The following is a 19078-nucleotide window of genomic DNA, read 5'->3' as shown; positions in this document are numbered from 1 at the left end:
CAGGATAGCGTCTGCAGACAGGTGGCGCCCGTGGGAAGTAGCAGGAATCAGACGGAGCAGGAGTCATGAAAGTAGCCCGTTCAAAGTCGGGGTCAGGTATCGGGTATGGGCAAGAGCAAATATGGTCAAGCGGGGTACCCAAGGTCATATAAAACAAGAAGAAAAAGTCCTTCATGCATATAGAACTCGTAAAATGGTCGATGAAATTTCAGTGACTTTGTGTAAGGAACATATCAAATATGTGACATCTGAGGTGAACACAGAAGAAGACGCACCACCACCAACAATAGGGAGGCTTACCAGATCACGTAGACCCAAGAAGGCCTACGCCCAGCTGGGTCAAATCAGGCTTGGGTGGTGGGTGATGATAGATGTTCCAGGAGGGTAGTGAAGATGGAAAGTCCAAAGGAAGACCGGATATTAGTAGGTCCCTCGAGATGATGTTGGGAAGCGGATAGCAATGTTGTAAAGTAGGAAGGAAAAAGGCCACATAGTGTGATACCGTAAAACAAGTACCAAATTTATTAAAAAAGAGATACACTCACATGAATGGATAAAAATCAGCGCTGTTAAAAGTATGGCGGCAGTGGGGTCCTACCCAGGGGTTGGGTATTGGTTGTGTTAGCTGCTTGCTCTTCTCTTTTGGCAGCGCAGAATTATTTGGTACCCTTACCCAAGGTCATACACAGAATAGCAGGATGAGACAGTCTGTTTAACAAGCCAAAGTCCGATCAGGAGGCAGGCATAAGACGGGTTCAGGGGCAACCTGAGTCGGTAACTGGTATCCACAGATGCAAGGTAACACATGAACAAAAGCATTGAAGAGCTGAAGATCAACTAACAATCACAGAGGAGAACTGGCTCCCTTATAAAAGCCGTTTGGTGCCAGTTCCGGCCGGCCATGTGTCAGCATGCACCTTTTGTGCCTGCCGGCGTGCATGCATTCGGCCATGTAAGATACTGGAAGGAATGCCAGGTCTTCGTGATCATCTGCTGCGGATAGAGTCCTGACAGCAACATTTGTTGTTCATTGATTTCTAATTTTTGTATTTCTGTGACCTTGCTGCATTTTTACCTGTTGTTTTTTTTTTTTTTTTATTCCAGGTATGTTGGAAGAATGAACATATACACTAACCAGGAAGTTAAAGCAAGGTAGTGCTCATCTGATCCATGTAGAACCACACAATGACTTGCTTGTCAGTCCTAAGCTGCCATGCTCACTGGATGTTTGTAACATGGCTTTTAGTAGCATCTGGCATTCTTTTTGTTTTTTGTTTTTCTGCCTCTAACCGCCCCTGCATGTTAGCCTATATATCAATGCACACGTAGGTGTTTAGAAGAAGGGGTGCTTAGAGGCAGGAAAAAAAAAAAAAAACATTGCCAGCGTGTCCAGAAGCAGAGGTGTTTTGGCAGAAAAAAAACATTTGACTCCTTTAAACACGTCTAAATGAGCGTTAACACTAGACTCTCTTTTAGTGCTTATGCTTTAATTAATTTCAATGGCCAGAATAAATTATTATTCTGGTCAATGAAATGAATCTATGCCCAAGTGCTTGAGGCACCTAAACATGTTACATGCAGTTACAAGCGTCAAGCATTTTTTCTACCAAACCACTGCTGCCAGGAGGAAAGGCAAATAGTCCTGTGTGCATGAGGCCTTAGAATCTAAATGTACCTGACTTTTTTCCTCACAATGTTATTGTTTTTCTGTTTTAGGTCTTTGGGACCAGAAAATTTGCTGCTAAAGGGGGCAACTTTGAAAAATACACAGAAAATTTATGGTAAATGTGGGTCAACATTTAAACATCATGTATTTTTTTTCTCTTAGACCCTGTTCACAGGGGTTGATTAACTCTGTGCCCCGTGCAGGGCTGTTTTTTTTTCCCGGGACAGGTATACAGAGGTTCTGTGTGCATCCACATGCCGGTTTCTAATTGAGGTCTTTTGGGACAAGCAGCTGCACAAATATTTATTTTATTTATTATTTATTTCAGGTACTTATATAGCGCCAACAATTTACGCAGCGCTTTACATATACATTATACATTCACATCAGTCCCTACCCTCAAGGAGCTTACAATCTAAGGTCCCTAACTCACCTTCATACATACTAGGGACAATTTAGACAGGATCCTATTAACCTACCAGCATGTCTTTGGAATGTGGGAGGAAACCGGTGTATCCGGAGGAAACCCACGCAGGCACAGGGAGAACTTGAAAACTCCAGGCAGGTAGTGTCGTGGTTGGGATTTGAACCAGCGACCCTTCTTACTGCTAGGCGAAAGTGCTATCCATTACACCACTGTGCCGCCTAAAATATAGAAGCTGTCTCCCAATGTGACTTTGCATTTGGAGGCCCACACGTGTAAGTCTTATTGGGATACAGCGGCTGTGTCCGTGCAGTCACGTTTCACAATAGAAAACAATGGGATTTGGGCAGTAGGATGCATGCAAGATCTGTTCTTCTCCATGCTGGGAAAAGACAGCCTTGCATGGGGCACAAAGCTAATATCCCCTTGTGAATTTGTGAAAGGACGTTAGTCATCATCTGTAGATATTTGGACAGATCTGTCTGCATCACTGTACTCCTTCCCCAACCAATATCTTGTGTCGCCTAATTAATGTACATACACTTCTGGCATCCAACTTTTTTTCAGGTTAATTGTAGCAAACATCCCAAGAAAAGTCCAGCCAATCGGTTTGAATAGTTTTCCTGAAAAATGTTGCATCTATGAACACCTTTCAGATTTTTGACGATAGAAGCTTTTTTCATAGGCTGCTATAGATAAGGAGTCCTAGAGATCACTTATCGCCTCCATTTATTTTACTGGATAATTTTATGTATTGGTCCTGGGTTTGCGATTGGCAGCATTCTCCTGCAGCATACCATGCAGTTATCCCAAGTGAAGCATGAATTTAAGCAGCTCTTATACCTTATACCTTGCTATGGTATGTTTGCAGCTCACTGCCATCCACCCAAAAACTGAAACACTGCTATCTGCTTTGCTTATGTGTCTTAATAATTGCTGGTATGTTATTTTTGCTTAATAGTCTGTAGACCTGTCCACATTACAATGCTTTATTTTCTCCCTTGTCTTACCCAGAATTATGGCCCGTTAACTTTAGTGCCCTCTTGCTAGTCTGTTTCTGGACTAAGAACTTTGCCCTGTTAACCAGACAACCTTTATTACCTCTTGATTGTTAATTGAAATCCACCCACCACCCACCCCTATCAGTAGAAATATAAGCTTCTTTTGGGGGAAGCATTTGCAGGGGGCACACATTTGCAACTAGGGCTCTTTCTCAAAGTGGGGCGATTTCTATAAGTGGAAAGCACTTCTGACTCTGCACTGCAGCGAATGCACAAAGCAAATGAAGACAAGAAAAAACTTTGAAAAACATCAGACAGACATCAGGTGACCTTGTTTATCCCTTCAGCTTTTTCTTCTTGTAACATGTCCTCTATCCTTTAGCTATCTCTCCTTCACCCCTCTTCTCCCCCCACAGTATGTGTGTGTGTGTGTATGTGTGTATATATATATATATATATATATATATATATATATATATATATATATATATATATATATATATAATCACCCTCACTTCTGTCCTCCCCTTATTACTGCACCCACCAACTCCTGCTAATTCTAAATCCACACACACTAAAAATCTCTAAGACCATGGGCCATGTCCCTTCATATAAATCCCACTCCCATATTACCTCCCTCACTCTCCTGCTTCTCCTAACCTCTGGAGATATATCCCCAAACCCTGGGCCTCCATCATTTAACTGTACCCCATGCACCCATCACCCTGCACACTCTGGTAGCAGCCGCAATCAACACAATTTAGTTCCCATTTCTATTCTTCCTAAGACCAGACTCCCTGTCTCTTGTGCCCTTTGGAACTCCCGCTCTGTCTGCAACAAACTCACCTCTCTCCATGACCTCTTTATTGCCAACTCATTTATCCTACTCACCATTACCGAAACCTGGCTCCACAAATCCGGCACTGCGTCTTCTGCTGCCCTATTCCATGGTGGTCTTCTCTGGACTCACTCCCCCAGATCCAGTGGACGTAAGGAAGGAGGTGTCGGAATCCTTCTAGCTCCACACCTTTCAGGTACTACACCCACCTCCCTCTCTGTCACTCTCCTCTTTCGAAGCACACTGCATTCGTCTTTTCACTCCAGTTTCTCTAAGGATAGCTGTGATCTACAGGCCCCCTGGACCCGTATCAACCTTTCTTGAAGACTTCTCTGCCTGGCTACCCTACTTTCTTTCTTCTGAAATCCCCACAATCATTCTCTGAGACTTCAACATCCCTATTAATACTAACACTCCTGCCACTTCCAATCTTCTCAGCCTAACACCTGAAACAATGGATACATGCTCCTACTCACTCCAAAGGCAATACCCTTGACCTCGCCTTCTCTCACCTTTGCACTCCATGCAACCTCTCTAACTATCCATTCCCTCTCTCTGATCACCACCTTTATTAGTTTCACTCTCTCCCTCTCCTCAACCTCCTCTCCCTCCAACTGCCTAAAAGTTACCTGCAGAAACCTAAGTCATCTCAACCCTTCTCTTCTCTACTCTGCTATCGACAACCTCTACGACAAAATCTCACCCCTATCCTGCACCAACCTAGCCACTTCTGTCTACGACACCTCACTTCTAGCCTTGCTGGACTCAATGGCCCCCCTCACTACACACAGAATCAGGCCCCGACCCCTTCAACCTTGGCAAACAGATGATACTAGTCTGAAAAAATGTAGTCAGGCTCACGAGCGCCAGTGGTGTAAGATTAAGTCTCAGAGAGATTTCAACCAATATAAATCTGCCCTCCAAAAATACAAATCCAGCCTCCTCACTGCCAAGCAGACCTACTTTAGCACTCTCATTAGCAGCTTATCATCCCGTCCCCGTCAACTCTTCTCTGCCTTCAACTCTCTCTACTTTGTCCTCCACCGCCTCCACCCGCCAACTCACTCACTGCCCAGGAGATCGCCAATCACTTCAAACAGAAGATTGATACAATTCGTGAGGAGATCTCTACTGTTACGATACCCTCCACGCTTCACGCTTCATGCCCACAGGCACAATCATTACTTCCCTCTTTCAACCCCACCACTATAGACGAGGTTGCTAAACTACTTGCTAATGTCCACCTTACCACCTGCCCTCTGAATCCTGTTCCCTTACAAATGCTACGTTCACCCTCTGGCTCTATGCTACACTCTCTAACCCACATCTTCAATCTCTCCCTCTCTTCTGGCATCTTCCCCAACTTTCTAAAACATGCACTTGTCAGACCCATACTTAAAAAGCCCTCACTGGAGCCATCAAATCTTAACAACCTACGCCCCATCTCCTTGCTCCCCTTCTTATCCAAACTCCTCGAACGTCTGGTCGACAACTGACTGAGCGTTCACCTCGCTGATAATAGCCTTCTTGATCCCCTTCAGTCTGCATTTCGTCCTCAACACTCCACAGAAACTGCTCTCCTAAAACTAACAAACGATCTACTAATGGCCAAAACCAATTGACACTATTCTGTACTCCTACTCCTGGACCTCTCTGCTGCATTTTGATACAGTTGACCACCCCCTCCTCAAAAAAAACTCCACGACTTTGGTTTCCATGACTGTACTCTTCGCTGGTTCTCTTTCTACTTATCAAACCACACCTTTAGCGTTTTCTACAACTCTACTTCCTCTTCTCTTCCTTTCTCAGTTGGGGTCCCCCAAGGTTCTGTTCTTGGACCTCTCCTATTTTCAATCTACACCTCCTCCCTGGGTCAGCTGATAGCATCCCATGGCTTCCAATACCACCTCTATGCCGACGACACCCAAATCTATTTCTCTACCCCTCAGCTTACTCCCTCTGTCTCCTCACGTATCTCTAATTTACTATCAGATATATCAGTCTGGATGTCACACTACTTCCTCAAACTCAATCTATCCAAAACCGAACTTATAATTTTTCCTCCCCCATATGTCCCTTCCCCTGATCTCTCGGTTAAAATCGATGGCACAACTATAAGCCCATCCCCACATGCCAAGGTTCTAGGTGTAGTCCTGGACTCTGAACTTCCAATCACTGTCCAACTCCTGACGCCTCAACCTCTGCAACATCTCCAAAATATGCCCCTTTCTAACCAATGATACAACAAAGCTCTTAATTCACTCGCTGGTCATCTCTCGCCTCAACTTCTGCAACACCCTTCTCATTGGTTTACCTCTACATAGTCTATCACCTCTTCAATCCATCATTAATGCTGCTGCCAGACTCATCCACCTTACCAATCGCTCTGTCTCTTCTACACCTCTCTGTCCATACCTCCACTGGCTTCTGGTCAACCAAAGGATTAAATTCAAAATACTAACAACTACGTACAAAGCCATCCACAATTTAGCCCCCAGCTACATCGCTAGCCTAGTCTCTAAATACCAACCTACCCGTTCTCTTCGTTCCTCTCAAGACCTTCCGCACTCTAGCTCCCTCATCACCTCCTCCCATGCTCGCCTGCAGGACTTTTCCAAAGTCTCTCCAATCCAATGGAATGCCTTACCCCAATCTGTCCGCTTATCTCCTACTCTATTAGCTTTTAGACGATCCCTGAAAACCCTTCTCTTTAGAGAAGCCTACCCTACCCACACCAAACTGTTTTTTAATTTTAATCAGCTAACCCCCCCACAGTTATTACCTTTGTTTCCACTTGACCCTCCCCTCTAGATTGTAAGCTCTAATGAGCAGGGCCCTCTGATTCCTCCTGTATTGATTTGTATTGTAAGTGTACTGTCCGCCCTCATGTTGTAAAGCGCTGCGCAATCTGTTGGCGCTACATAAAACCTGTTTAATAGTAATAATAATACTACCTGTAGGTGTCGCATAGTATATTGCCAGCCTATGGCTTTTGGCTTTTTTTATGCACTAAGCCTTAGAAAGCAATAATAAATTCTCTTTTACCAGTCTGACTGCACTTAAATGTTTTGGGAGTGGGATAAAAAAAATTAGCTGGTTTTAGACTTGGTGAAAAATATATTTGTCAGTGTTCTTTTTAGTAAATAAATAGCATGTTTACTGCTATTCTTAGCTTGTACTTGTGTGTGTGATGGAGGGAAGGCTTATCTACAAAGTAGTACAAAAAAGAAATGAAAACTGTTTTTCAATGTTATATTATCCATATCCTCCTTTTGTTTTTCAGGTGTTGCAGTGTATACTGGCATGGAGACCAAAATGGCTTTGAACTACCAAGGAAAATCCCAGAAACGATCTGCTGTTGAAAAGTAGGTCTGGTTTTATAAACAGCTTTTCTGTAGTTTATATTATTTGTTCCCATGTGTATTGCTGACATTTTGTTTGTATGTGTAGACAGATAACATAGTTGCAGCATTTCCTCTGTACACTTTCAAGGCCAAGGTTGCTTGCCTTCTGAGATTTTCAGCAAAATAACAGTCTTCTGAGTTCTTCTTAGTTCAAGGACAGCTAATAAAAAGTCTGTCATGATGATGTAGTCCTTAGTTATCACGTTGTATGTCCCACCAGGGCATTGTAATGCTGTGAAACTCTGTGTTGTAGCCACTGGCCCCATTCTGATGTTCACATTGTTTCAACAGTAAAATGAAGAAGTTGATTACTTACTGTGAGGCAATATGCATGCACACTGTTTACTCGTGTTTAAAGTCGTTGTTAGGCCACTATCTCATCTTTATATCATTACCTCTGTCAGATAAAAAGCTGTATCCTAGTGTCTGTGCTATATAACAAAAAAAGATTTCTACCTTTTTTCACAGCATCTCCCAGCGATCACATGACTCCAGGCTCTTTGCTCTCCCCGTCTGATAGCTCCAGTGGGTGGGACCAATATTCCCCTGCTGACATCAGCCAGGGAGGAGAGAAGGAGAGAGCTTGGAGTCACGTAAATGCAGGTAGAAATCTGATATCTATCTATCTATCTATCTATCTATCTATCTATCTATCTATCTATCTATCTATCTATCTATCTATAATATAGCACAGGCACTAGGATACAGCTTTTTATCTGACCGAGGGGATGAAATAAAGATGAGATAGTTTTGAAGCAGCAAGGAGAGGAGCAGCGCTAGTGAGAGTTGCAGATAGTAGCCGATCACAGAGGCACATACTCTGACCACAGTGTCAGGGCTCAGTAACCCTGATATATTGTGGCCAATGTACAGAGATGAGGGTAGAAACTGGCAGGATCAGCCGGGTATTTCAGGTGTTACAGGGGGTCAAATGATACAGCACAAGCGCTGTGTTGTATAACATGCTTTAAATAAGCAGGATCTTTTTTTTTTTTGGGGGGGGGGGGGTGTTAACAAATGCTTTAACTCTTTCTAGCCCCACCAGTGCTGGCTGACCCTTTACTATCATGAGTACAGTGAATGTGTATGTGCAGCTGGCAGAGAAACCATACAGCCCTGCAGTCGCTTACTGATCTTTTACTATCAGGAGTACAGGGGATGTGTACGTGCAGCTAGCTGAGAAATCACACAGTTCTGCCATCGCTGACTCATCCTTTACTATTATGAATGCAGACTTTACACACAATAGTAAGGAATCAAACCGCACTGCCAGAACAGTGTAAGAACCTGAAGTTGTAGCTGCATTACCACCCCCTGATAGGACCTGTTCATCTTGCTGCATGCACCCTGCATCCCCCCCACAGAGCCAGATGGAGGTGGAGGACACACAGGGAAACACTACTATTAGCAATTTTGCAAAGCAACAGGTTACTGCTGCTCATTGTTGTCAGTTCAGCAAATTGCTGAGCAAATGGGAATACCCAAGTGTGTGTGTGTGTGTGTGTGTGTGTGTGTGTGTGTGCGCGCGCATGTCTGTCCAGTGCAGGTGGTGTTCATACACAAATCTCACTGATGGGGCTGCTGAGGAACAGGAGAGACGTCATTAAGTGACCATGTGTCTGCTGACAGAGACAAGTGTGGCCAATAAGACCTAACAATGTATTCATGTCCTTCCAAGCAACGTGCTCCGACAGCAGTAGGTGGAACATGCTGTCAATCAGCCTAGCTCAGCAACCACAGCATAAATCAGAATTCAGAATGGGTCCAAGTGATTATATGCACTTGATCCACTGTAGGATCCAACAAGGATTTGTAAGCTGTGTTAAAAAAACTTTGTTAAAAAAAAAAAGTACATTTTGTAACTGACCTATTTATTTTTAATGTTCTCTCTTTGTTTCAGGTCAATTAATGCGTTTTTAATAGTCTATTTGTCCATCCTGCTGTCCAAAGCAACAATTTGTACTACTCTGAAGTATGTATGGCAGAATAATCCTGCTAATGATGAGCCGTGGTACAATGAGAAAACTCGCAAGGAGAAAGAGTCATTCAAGGTAGATTGTTTGTGTCATTTTCCATAAGGCAGTTACATGTGCTGGGCTTTAGCATCCAATATGATGGTCCTCTCTTCTGTATAATAATATAGAAGTGACCCCCACTTAACCATGGGTGTACAGACCTTTGTAAAGCACTTTTTTGCATTTAGTGGTGATTATTATATGTTTTGGCTATTTATTAAAGAGGAAGTAAACCCTGATGGGTTTACTTCCTCTTTGTTTCCCTGCAAAGGTAAAGCATAATGGGCTACTATGCATTGCATAGTAGCCCATTATGTGTCACTTACCTGACGCAGGAGCCTGCCATGTCACCGCTGTCCCCTCTGCTACGGAGCGTCCATCTTCTTTCCGGGTATCGTGGCTCTGGCGTTGTGATTGGCCAGAGCCGCAATGACGTCACTCCCGTGCATGCGCACGGGAGCCGCCACTAATGGCATATTGCCGTTAGCAGCGGCATGCTCAGTGCGCCTGCGTTCCTCTGTCTAATGCGCATGCCTGTCTTTTTGCAAATATCTCCTAAACCGTGTAGGTTTAGATATTTCTTGGACCTACAGGTAAGCCTAGGTCAAAGTGGTCTGTAAGGGTTTACAACTACTTTGTGTGTGTGTGTGTGTTTTTTTTTTTTTTGTTTTTGTTTTTTTTTTGTTTTTTTTTATGGATTTGTTCTTGTACTGCAGTCTTTTTAACAATATATTAATACCCTTATCTAAAGATGAGATATATAGATATCTAGATCTAGATATAATGTATGTTCGCTTGCTGAGGTGTTTATGAAACTATGTTGCAGTGTCATGCTACTATTGGCTCTCTGTGGACCCTAGTGTAAGGGGGGCTCTCTGGGGACCCTGATGTAAGTGGGGGGCTCTCTGGGGATATATATTTATATAAACACACACGTACGTATATTATGTACATGTGTATGCCCGGCCAAGCGTATGACTTTCTTTACTACGCTGCTATGGGCTCTAGCCCCAGATCTTTTGTAGACCTAGCAACGCCCCTGCTGACAGATATGCCCAAACCCTCTGTAAAGCTGAAAGGCAGTATGAAATGCCTGATGTTGACAGTGGTATCATTTCTGTTTCATATTAGGACTGCAATCCACTCGCAAGCAGTCAGCTCAGGTTTTAGCAGTCCCGCAGTGAAAAATATATATTAATTTGACTTTCATAAACTAGGGATTTCTTACCAGGACCCATGCAATTTGTATGTAAAAAAAAAAAAAATAATACTGTAAGTTTTAATAGTGTGAACCATTTCCTTTCTTTCTAATTTTGTCTTGTAAATTTCTGTTTGTTTTTAGCTCCTGAAGGTTTTCACAGATTTTCTATCCTTCATGGTGCTATTCAACTTCATCATCCCCGTTTCAATGTATGTCACTGTTGAAATGCAGAAATTCTTGGGATCTTTCTTCATTGCATGGGATAAGGAAATGTATGATGAAGAAATAAAAGAGGGAGCTTTGGTCAACACATCTGACCTTAACGAGGAACTTGGACAGGTGAGAAAATTTTCGGAAAAGCTACTAAAATTAGAAAATCTTTCCTTACCTGTTAGTCACTACTAGTGATAAGCTAAGGTTCTGGTTAACAATGATGAAGTGATGTAATAGCAGGCCACTGGCCATCAGCTAATTTGGCCATGTGGCTATTTTGGGTCAGTGATAGGTTACCTGCCCCTTAGTTACATGCGACTGCAGGGTTGGGAATGCCCAGAGACCTACTTTCATGTAATAGTTTCTCAAAGGTTCAGGTCAAATGGCATTTGCATTCTCATAAACATGTACTGTATGGTTACAAACAAAAGTCCACTGACACTAACCATGCATGTGATACGTTTCGGGTCCAACACCTCTTTGTAAGAGGTTACATGTTCTGTAACCACTTGTGTAAGCCAGGTTGTAAGTAATAACTGTACTTGTGCAAGCAACTAAACTGAAGATACTGGCTTGTAGTCTTGTCATCATTTTTGCTTGTGGCAAGCTTACACTTGCATTATGCAAGTCAGAGCTTACGCTTATCAAAATAGAATCTTTCCTGTGATCCAGCAGCACTGATAGTTATGGAGCAGGTTTATCTGTTTTGTTTTTTTTTTTTTGATTTGTTTTTTTTTTTTTTTTGTTTTTTTTAGCAGTGATTAGGTCCCCTGTGCTTGTGCAACGATCAGGATCCCTTCCCCCACATACATCGATGGCATACTTTAATTCTGTAAATCTGTTGATATCTAGTAGATTGACTTCTGTACAACAGTGGTGATATGTGGATCAAAATTCATCTGGTCCCTGCTGAACCAGACGAATTCCAATCCATGCATGGCTGGCTTTAGAGAGGAGGATGTGGTGAGCTGAAGACAGGAGTAAGATATTTCTCTTTATCTCTGCACCCCTAGACTAAACAAGCATTTATCTCCCTATGTGAAGGTTATTTTTGTCACATTATTGGAGCAGATCAAAATAATCATGTGGAAGTGAAGGACCCCTTTAAAGGGATGCTTTCTTTATCATACATCATGGGACACAGAGCCTTAAGTAATTGCTTAATGGGTTATAGGCCACCTTCAGGTGATGGACACTGGTTATACCCAATCCAGGAAGTTCACTCTCTATATAACCCCTCCTTCCAGGAGCACATCAGTTTTTTTTGCCAGTGTCTAAGGTGTTGGTCACGAGTGAATATGTGCTCTAAGGAGCTCCAGGAGGGATCCATGCTGGATTTAAATAGCTTCCATAGACCAGTTCCATCCAAAGTGGCATTGAGTCCTAAAAGGGTGGTACCTGAGGCCTCGTATCTGAAGCACAAGGTTTTTGCCTGTAACGCCTCTCTTTGTAGGGCTGGACCCCAGGAACCCAGGGCTTTTGGTCTTGCTACATTACATTAGATACAGTATATGTGCCTAGGTCAATTTTCATGAATCAGTTTTACATCCACTTTAATGCGTTCTCTGTATTAAGGTTAAAAAAAATGCCCCAGCTTTTGTATGCCCCCCAAAATACTTATCTGCATCCTCACTTAAATCCAGCACCGCCCGTCTGTAGCGACTCTCTCCTCTTTCTTTGCATGCACAGAACAGAGGCAGGAGCCATTGGCTCTTGCAGCTGTCAATCAAATCCAGTATGGGGAGAAGGGGTGGGCTGGGCACCGCACCAAGTCTGTCTGTGGAAGCATGCGGCCCAATTCGGGAGCGAGTTTGCATGTGCGCCCCCATAGCAAGTGGCTTCATATGATGGCACAGAACAGGAGGTGACGCCAGCGCCAGCAGGGGACCCAGGATGGAGGTTTGGGGCCGCTCTGTGAATTACCATTGTACAGAACAGGCAAATGTAAGTTTGTTGTTATAATTCAAAAAGCCTTTACAATAACTTTAATCAGTCTTTAAACAGCACATACTTAAATATCAAATTGCAGTGGTCAAAGATTGAAGGTTTTTTTTTTTTTTTTATATATCCTGTTTTGTAGGTGGAGTATGTTTTTACAGACAAAACTGGGACTCTCACAGAAAACTCTATGGAATTTATTGAATGTTGCATCGATGGCTACAAATACAAGGAATCTGCAGATGTAACAGATGGTCCTGTGGCAACCTTTGGAAAAGCTTCTCGGGTAATAACTGTAGTGCTGTTGTAGTTTTAGTTGCTTAACTGCTTGCCGCCCATGTAACGTCATATGATGCCTTCAGATATCGTCTTTTAGAGCCAGCGATTCCCTTCACCATAAGAACGATCATAGCAGCCCCCCCCTCCCGGCGTCCTCCAGTGCTTCTCCCGGCTCCCACTGCTATCTGTGAACCGGAGAAGGAACCGGCCCCGGATGCTGACCATAGAGAATTCGCTGGGAAGCTGAGATTTCTTCCTTTTTATTTATTTATTTATTTATTTATTTATTTAGTACCCATATAGTGCCTTCAACTTACGCAGCGCTCCACACATACATCAGTCCCTCTTATACTAGGGCCCATTTTGGACAGAAGCCAATTGACCTACCAGATGTGTGGGTCTTATTGACCCCAGATCTCACTGTAAAGAGGACATGTCGAGCACTATTCCTATTACAAGGGATGTTTACATTCCTTGTAATAGAAATAAAAGTGATAAAAAAAAATGTAAAAAGAAAATGTCAAAATAGAAAAATATTATGAATGTGCAGTTATTCCTAGGTAAAAAATCCACCCTCTACTAGGTCAACCCCCACTGCGCCTTGGATAATTAACCTTGATGATAATATACACCCGGTTAATACCACCTAACTCTAGCAGCCACTTAATGTATATAAGACAGTGTAAATAAGATTTAAATCTGTGCTGAGTGATAAGTGCAAAGCACCCCACGTGACGAATTAAATCGTGGCGCTATTTCTAAAAGATCTTTTCCACCTCCTAAGGTGAAATATTAAATCTAACAAACACCCCTTTACTGGTGTATATCTACATATAGTGCAAATAAACATATAAAAAATTGTATAAATGTGTACAATAGATCTATAGTGTAAATATTCTATTGATAAATCCACATCATAATAAAACAAAAAAATAAAAAAATAATGAACACCAGAATAGCTAATACATAACGTGACTCAGTGCCAATATTACTCAGATGCTAGTATACTTCAATCCCCATGCAATGATTACCCACAGATTGTGGACACCAACTCAGTTGATGGCAATCTATAAGTGTCACAACATGCCTCTGTACATACAATAAAACATGAATTGATAAAATAGTACAGTCTCTAAATGACACACATGTGTGCAACAAAAAGTGTCCGTGATTGTGATCAAAACCAGCTTGTAATGTGCAACAACAAGTCCCTCTATTTCAGGAGTGTAAATTCTTCTAATGCAATCTTCCACCACACCTCTGTGTTCAGTGACCTATGGACAGCCACTCACCAGCTCCTCATGCCTCCACTTTCGTATGAGGCTAAAAGGCATAGATGACTGCTGCTACTGGCAAGGGTTAAATCATATCCATCCGGAGGATCGTTCCATATAGAATTAGAAAAAAACTCCCAATAGTGTAATACCGTAAAACACTTTAATGATTCACACTGCAAATTACACTTCAAAGGTTCCACTCACATTGTGTATAAAATAAAATAACACAGCAAACTCCACAGCAATCTGTCCGATGTAATATTAACCAGCAGCTAAGATCAACCTCCTAGGGGGTATGCGGTCACGGCGGACCCTCTAATAGCCAGCGTTCAAGAAGTATCTCTCACCCTCTCCCCGCTTGCTTCCTAGATGGGTATAACCGTCTCCCCCGCTCGGCGAACCGTGCAGCTAGCTTCTTCCTGTCACTTGTACGTGGTGTTATCCTTCATTCGGCCACGCCCCCGACATGTTTCGATACGCTTGTACCCTAATCATGGGATGGCCGCTCTAGACATCCATCATTCCTTATATTACCTCCTCTCTCCAATCGAATGAGGACGCCTCAGTGCGCATGCGCACCTCTCTGCTCAGCGCCTGCGCTCTACGAGTGTCCCCGTGAACGCAAACCCCCGCTGATCACAACAACAGAACATGTGTTGCTGCTGCATCTCCTAGCGCTGGGTCATTAAATAGCGCTGTTTTACCCTGACATGTCAGTTGTAAAGCCCACACTGTGCTTTTCACACATTAAAGCAGTTTATGTATATAAAATCATATATTAAACTTGACCTCTCAATGCTTATTAACCCAAATTATCAATATAAATGGGCTAAATATCCACACAATGAAATATATAGAAAAAACTATCTAAACATGGCTAAAATCAGGAAATCTAATAAATTACGGACTAATTAAAATATGTGTACATGGAAATATGGAAATGGCTGAAATATAAAATTACATTAAAATCATCAAACCTAAACCCTTAGTAAAGGATGGAAAATATTCAATCCTGAAAAAAATTATTTTATATATAAATAGCTGCCGACTAATCCACAACTATAATCACCAGTTAGTCACTATATTCTCATACCTTATTGATTAGACATGAACCATCTAAGGTATAATAAATCTATAAAACCCTTAAAATAATGGCCTTCCACTCATAGCAGCATAAGTGCATATGTAAAATAAGGAACCGTATAGCCAACCTACCTACAGAATCTGTCTAAAAATCATTTAAAAAGCAGTTTAGGTCCAATTCAATATTGAGGCCTCTCGGAGTTAAACTCTTAAAAAGGAATATCCATTCCGTCTCTCTCCGTGACAGGTCTCCTACCCTGTTGGAACCCCTCCAGGACGGATAGACCACATCGATGCCACAAAATTGCAACAGCGAAGGGTCTTGTTGGTGTTTGACCTTAAAGTGCATAGATACACTGTGATACTTATATCCGTTTTTTATGTTGGTGAGGTGTTCACTAATGCGGATCTTCAACTGCCTTTTGGTCCTCCCAACGTAGTACAAGCCACAGGGACACCACATAAGGTATACCACATGTGTAGTGGTACATGTACTAAATTCTTTAATCTCAAACCTTTCCCCTTCTCTGTTAGTGACACTCGTAATACCTCTATTACTGACCTTCACTGTTTTACAACAAATGCATTTCCTACAACAGAAAAATCCTTTGAAATTAAAGGATAAAGCTCTCGGTTTTGGTGGATCAAAAATCTTCTTCACTATCTGATCACCTATACTTGGGGCCTTCCTATAAATGAACTTCGGACATGTTGGTAATATTCCTCCCAAGTGCTTATCTTTACAAAGAATATACCAATATTTTCTATAAATGTTCTTTTTCTCTCTATACTGGTAGTGGAAACCAGAGATAAAGCTTAATTGATGTTGGGAATCCCCTCTTTGTACTTATTTTTCCTTCAGGCAATGTTCCCTGGGGATATTAGCTACCTCTTGTACAATTTTAGTGAGATCTTCACTTTTATACCCCTTCTGGATGAATTTCTCCTTCAACATATTCGATTGGATCAAGTAATCCTCCATCTGGGTACAGTTACGACGGATCCGCAATAGCTGGCCCTTCGGAATGTTTTTTATCCATGATGGATGATGGCCGCTAGCTACGGATAGGTAGCTATTGCGGTCCGTCGGTTTAAAGTACACCTTAGTTTTTAATGAGTTATTCATTTTTTCGATAGTGACATCTAAGAAATTAATTGATTCGTCACTAATAAGGTATTCCAACCTAATATTGTTTGTATTCCTATTCAACTGTTCAAGGAACATTTCCAAAGTGTCCCTGGATCCCTCCCATATCAACAAGATATCATCAATGAATCTTCGATAGAAGATCAATTGAGGTCTACTGATATTGAACACTTGTCTGTCCTCCCATTCAGACATAAACAGGTTGGCGAGGCTGGGGGCGTATTTAGCCCCCATTGCCACGCCAACCTGCTGGGTGTAGAACTGTCCATCAAACCAGAAGTAATTGTGGGACATGCAGAAATCTAGTGCATGTCCCACAAATCTCTTCTGTATAAATGGGATGTCATCCCTTTTACTTAATGCCCAATTCAGGGCTAGTGACGCATCCTCATGTTGTATACTTGTGTAAAGAGACGCTACGTCTGCTGTTACCAAGTAAGATGTTATAGCAGGGTTAAACTTCACTTGTTCTAGCAGACGTAGCAAATCTGAGGTGTCTTTCAGATATGCTCTAGTCACCTTTACACTGGGTTGGAGAAATTTATCTAAATATTCGCCAAGCCTTGCAGTCACGGATCCAATCCCATTTACTATAGGACGCGGGGAAGGATTTTGGGTGTTTTTATGCACTTTAGGAAGTGTATATATCACTGGTATGCGGTTCGCACTAGGTACAAGATATCTCTTTTCCTTTAGGATTTAGGGCTTTCACCCCAAACCCCCAATCCACTAGTGCAGCCAATTGGGTACTGTATGAGTCTGTGGGATCAGATTTCAATTTTTTATACGTGTTTTGATCACTTAATAACTCCACCAATTGTTCATAGTAGAACTGCTTCTCCATGACAACCACCCCTCCACCCTTATCCGCTGGACGAATAATTATGTTTTTCCTATTTTCCAAGGATTCTATCCCCTCAATGTACTGAGGGTTCACTCCTTTCCTTACTGGAAGATCCTCAATATCTTTCAATACCAAGTTCTTGAACACCTCCACATAATGATTATTTTGAATCTGGGGATTAAAGATTGATCTATTTTTCAGGCCACTATCTATTTTGTTTGGTGCCAGTGAAGCTCTCATTCCTGCTTCCACCGGATGGCTCAAAAAATGTTTCTTTATGTTCATAGAACGAATAAATTTATGTGTATCTATATACACCTGAAACTTATTCATTCTTTTTTTCGGAGCACATTTAAGGCCCAAATTCAAGATATTGATTTCTTTGTGATCCAACTCAATTCCACTCAAATTGTAGATTCCCGTGTTCACATGTCCCTTAGCCGTTTTTTTGGGTTGCTTGGATCTACCTCCCCTGCATCCCCTCCTTCTTTTGGAGGGGGCTTTGTATTCATATTTTGCATGTGTGGGGGTCCAAGTCTTCCTCCACCCCTCTGTTGTATCCGGGGATACCCTCTCGGAGTGCCCCGCTTCCCTCCCCTCCCCCGTGGTCCTAAAAAAGACTGGTTATACGACTGTTGGTCATAGTAACCTCCTTCTTCCAAACCAGTGTATCTATTATACAGTGGAACCCCATTTCCCTCTAGATAGTGGTTCGATGGGGGATACTGTCTCCACTGTTGATATTCCTGTGGAGGGGGGTATCCTCGTGGGACATCCCCTCTATATGGCGATTGATAATCGTGGCCTCCCCTTCCTTGGGGGGTATTCCCCCTATAAGGTCTGGGTGTTTGGTAGTCATAATCTCCTCTTCCCTGTCGAGATGGTCTGGGGGAGTGAGCATATTCACTATTATAGTTAGTGTTCTTCATTTGGTTTTCCCCGTTATGGGAGGAGTTTGTAGATCCCTGTTCATTTTTCTTCACCATACTTTTTTCCCATATTTCTTCTGGGTTGTTTTAGGCATAGGTTTCTTTACAGCGGGTTCCACCTCTTGACTTGAGTCTCCAATGGTTACCTCCTGATCACCACCATTTACATTCTGCCATGCGTAAATCTTATTCGCTCTAAAGTCATTTGAATCCCTCGTGAATTTCTTCACTTTCTTTTTCTGCGTTTCACGATCCACTTTCTCTAATTTCTTTTTCATATTAATATTGAAGTCTTTCATTTGGTTGGATTCCTTGATGGGTTCCAATTTCTCCTGTATCTGTCTAATGTTTTCATTAATCCTTCCTAATTTGATTTGTTTCCTTTTTTAAAACCAGATTCTGAAGTTCCCTTCCAGCTCTATTAAAAAATGTCAGCCATTCTTCCATTAAAAACAGGATCATTCAATCCAGCCTGTGGGGTTATGTTTCAATGGGTAGTGGCATGTTGTGACACTTATAGATTGCCATCAACTGAGTTGGTGTCCACAATCTGTGGGTAATCATTGCATGGGGATTGAAGTATACTAGCATCTGAGTAATATTGGCACTGAGTCACGTTATGTATTAGCTATTCTGGTGTTCATTATTTTTTTATTTTTTTGTTTTATTATGATGTGGATTTATCAATAGAATATTTACACTATAGATCTATTGTACACATTTATACAATTTTTTATATGTTTATTTGCACTATATGTAGATATACACCAGTAAAGGGGTGTTTGTTAGATTTAATATTTCACCTTAGGAGGTGGAAAA

At 42.0% G+C, this 19078-nt stretch overlaps 1 protein-coding gene across 4 annotated transcripts in view; it reads left to right on the top strand.

Annotated features, from left to right (window-relative positions):
* Positions 1 to 19078, top strand: part of ATP11C (ATPase phospholipid transporting 11C (ATP11C blood group)) — a 273446-nt gene that overhangs the window by 131045 nt on the left and 123323 nt on the right. For all 4 annotated transcript variants that reach the window (XM_073599256.1, XM_073599253.1, XM_073599254.1 and 1 more), the window contains exons 8-13: positions 1105 to 1152; positions 1717 to 1781; positions 7213 to 7294; positions 9234 to 9384; positions 10691 to 10888; positions 12843 to 12986. In XM_073599256.1, coding sequence (XP_073455357.1) covers positions 1105 to 1152; positions 1717 to 1781; positions 7213 to 7294; positions 9234 to 9384; positions 10691 to 10888; positions 12843 to 12986 — 688 coding nt within the window. The remainder of the gene's footprint in view (positions 1 to 1104; positions 1153 to 1716; positions 1782 to 7212; positions 7295 to 9233; positions 9385 to 10690; positions 10889 to 12842; positions 12987 to 19078) is intronic.

This window comes from Aquarana catesbeiana, linkage group LG09 (genome assembly GCF_042186555.1).
Source record: "Aquarana catesbeiana isolate 2022-GZ linkage group LG09, ASM4218655v1, whole genome shotgun sequence".
NCBI lineage: Eukaryota > Metazoa > Chordata > Amphibia > Anura > Ranidae > Aquarana > Aquarana catesbeiana.
The sequence above is the reverse complement of the archived record's forward strand: the minus strand, read 5'-3'. Positions and strand labels throughout refer to the sequence as shown.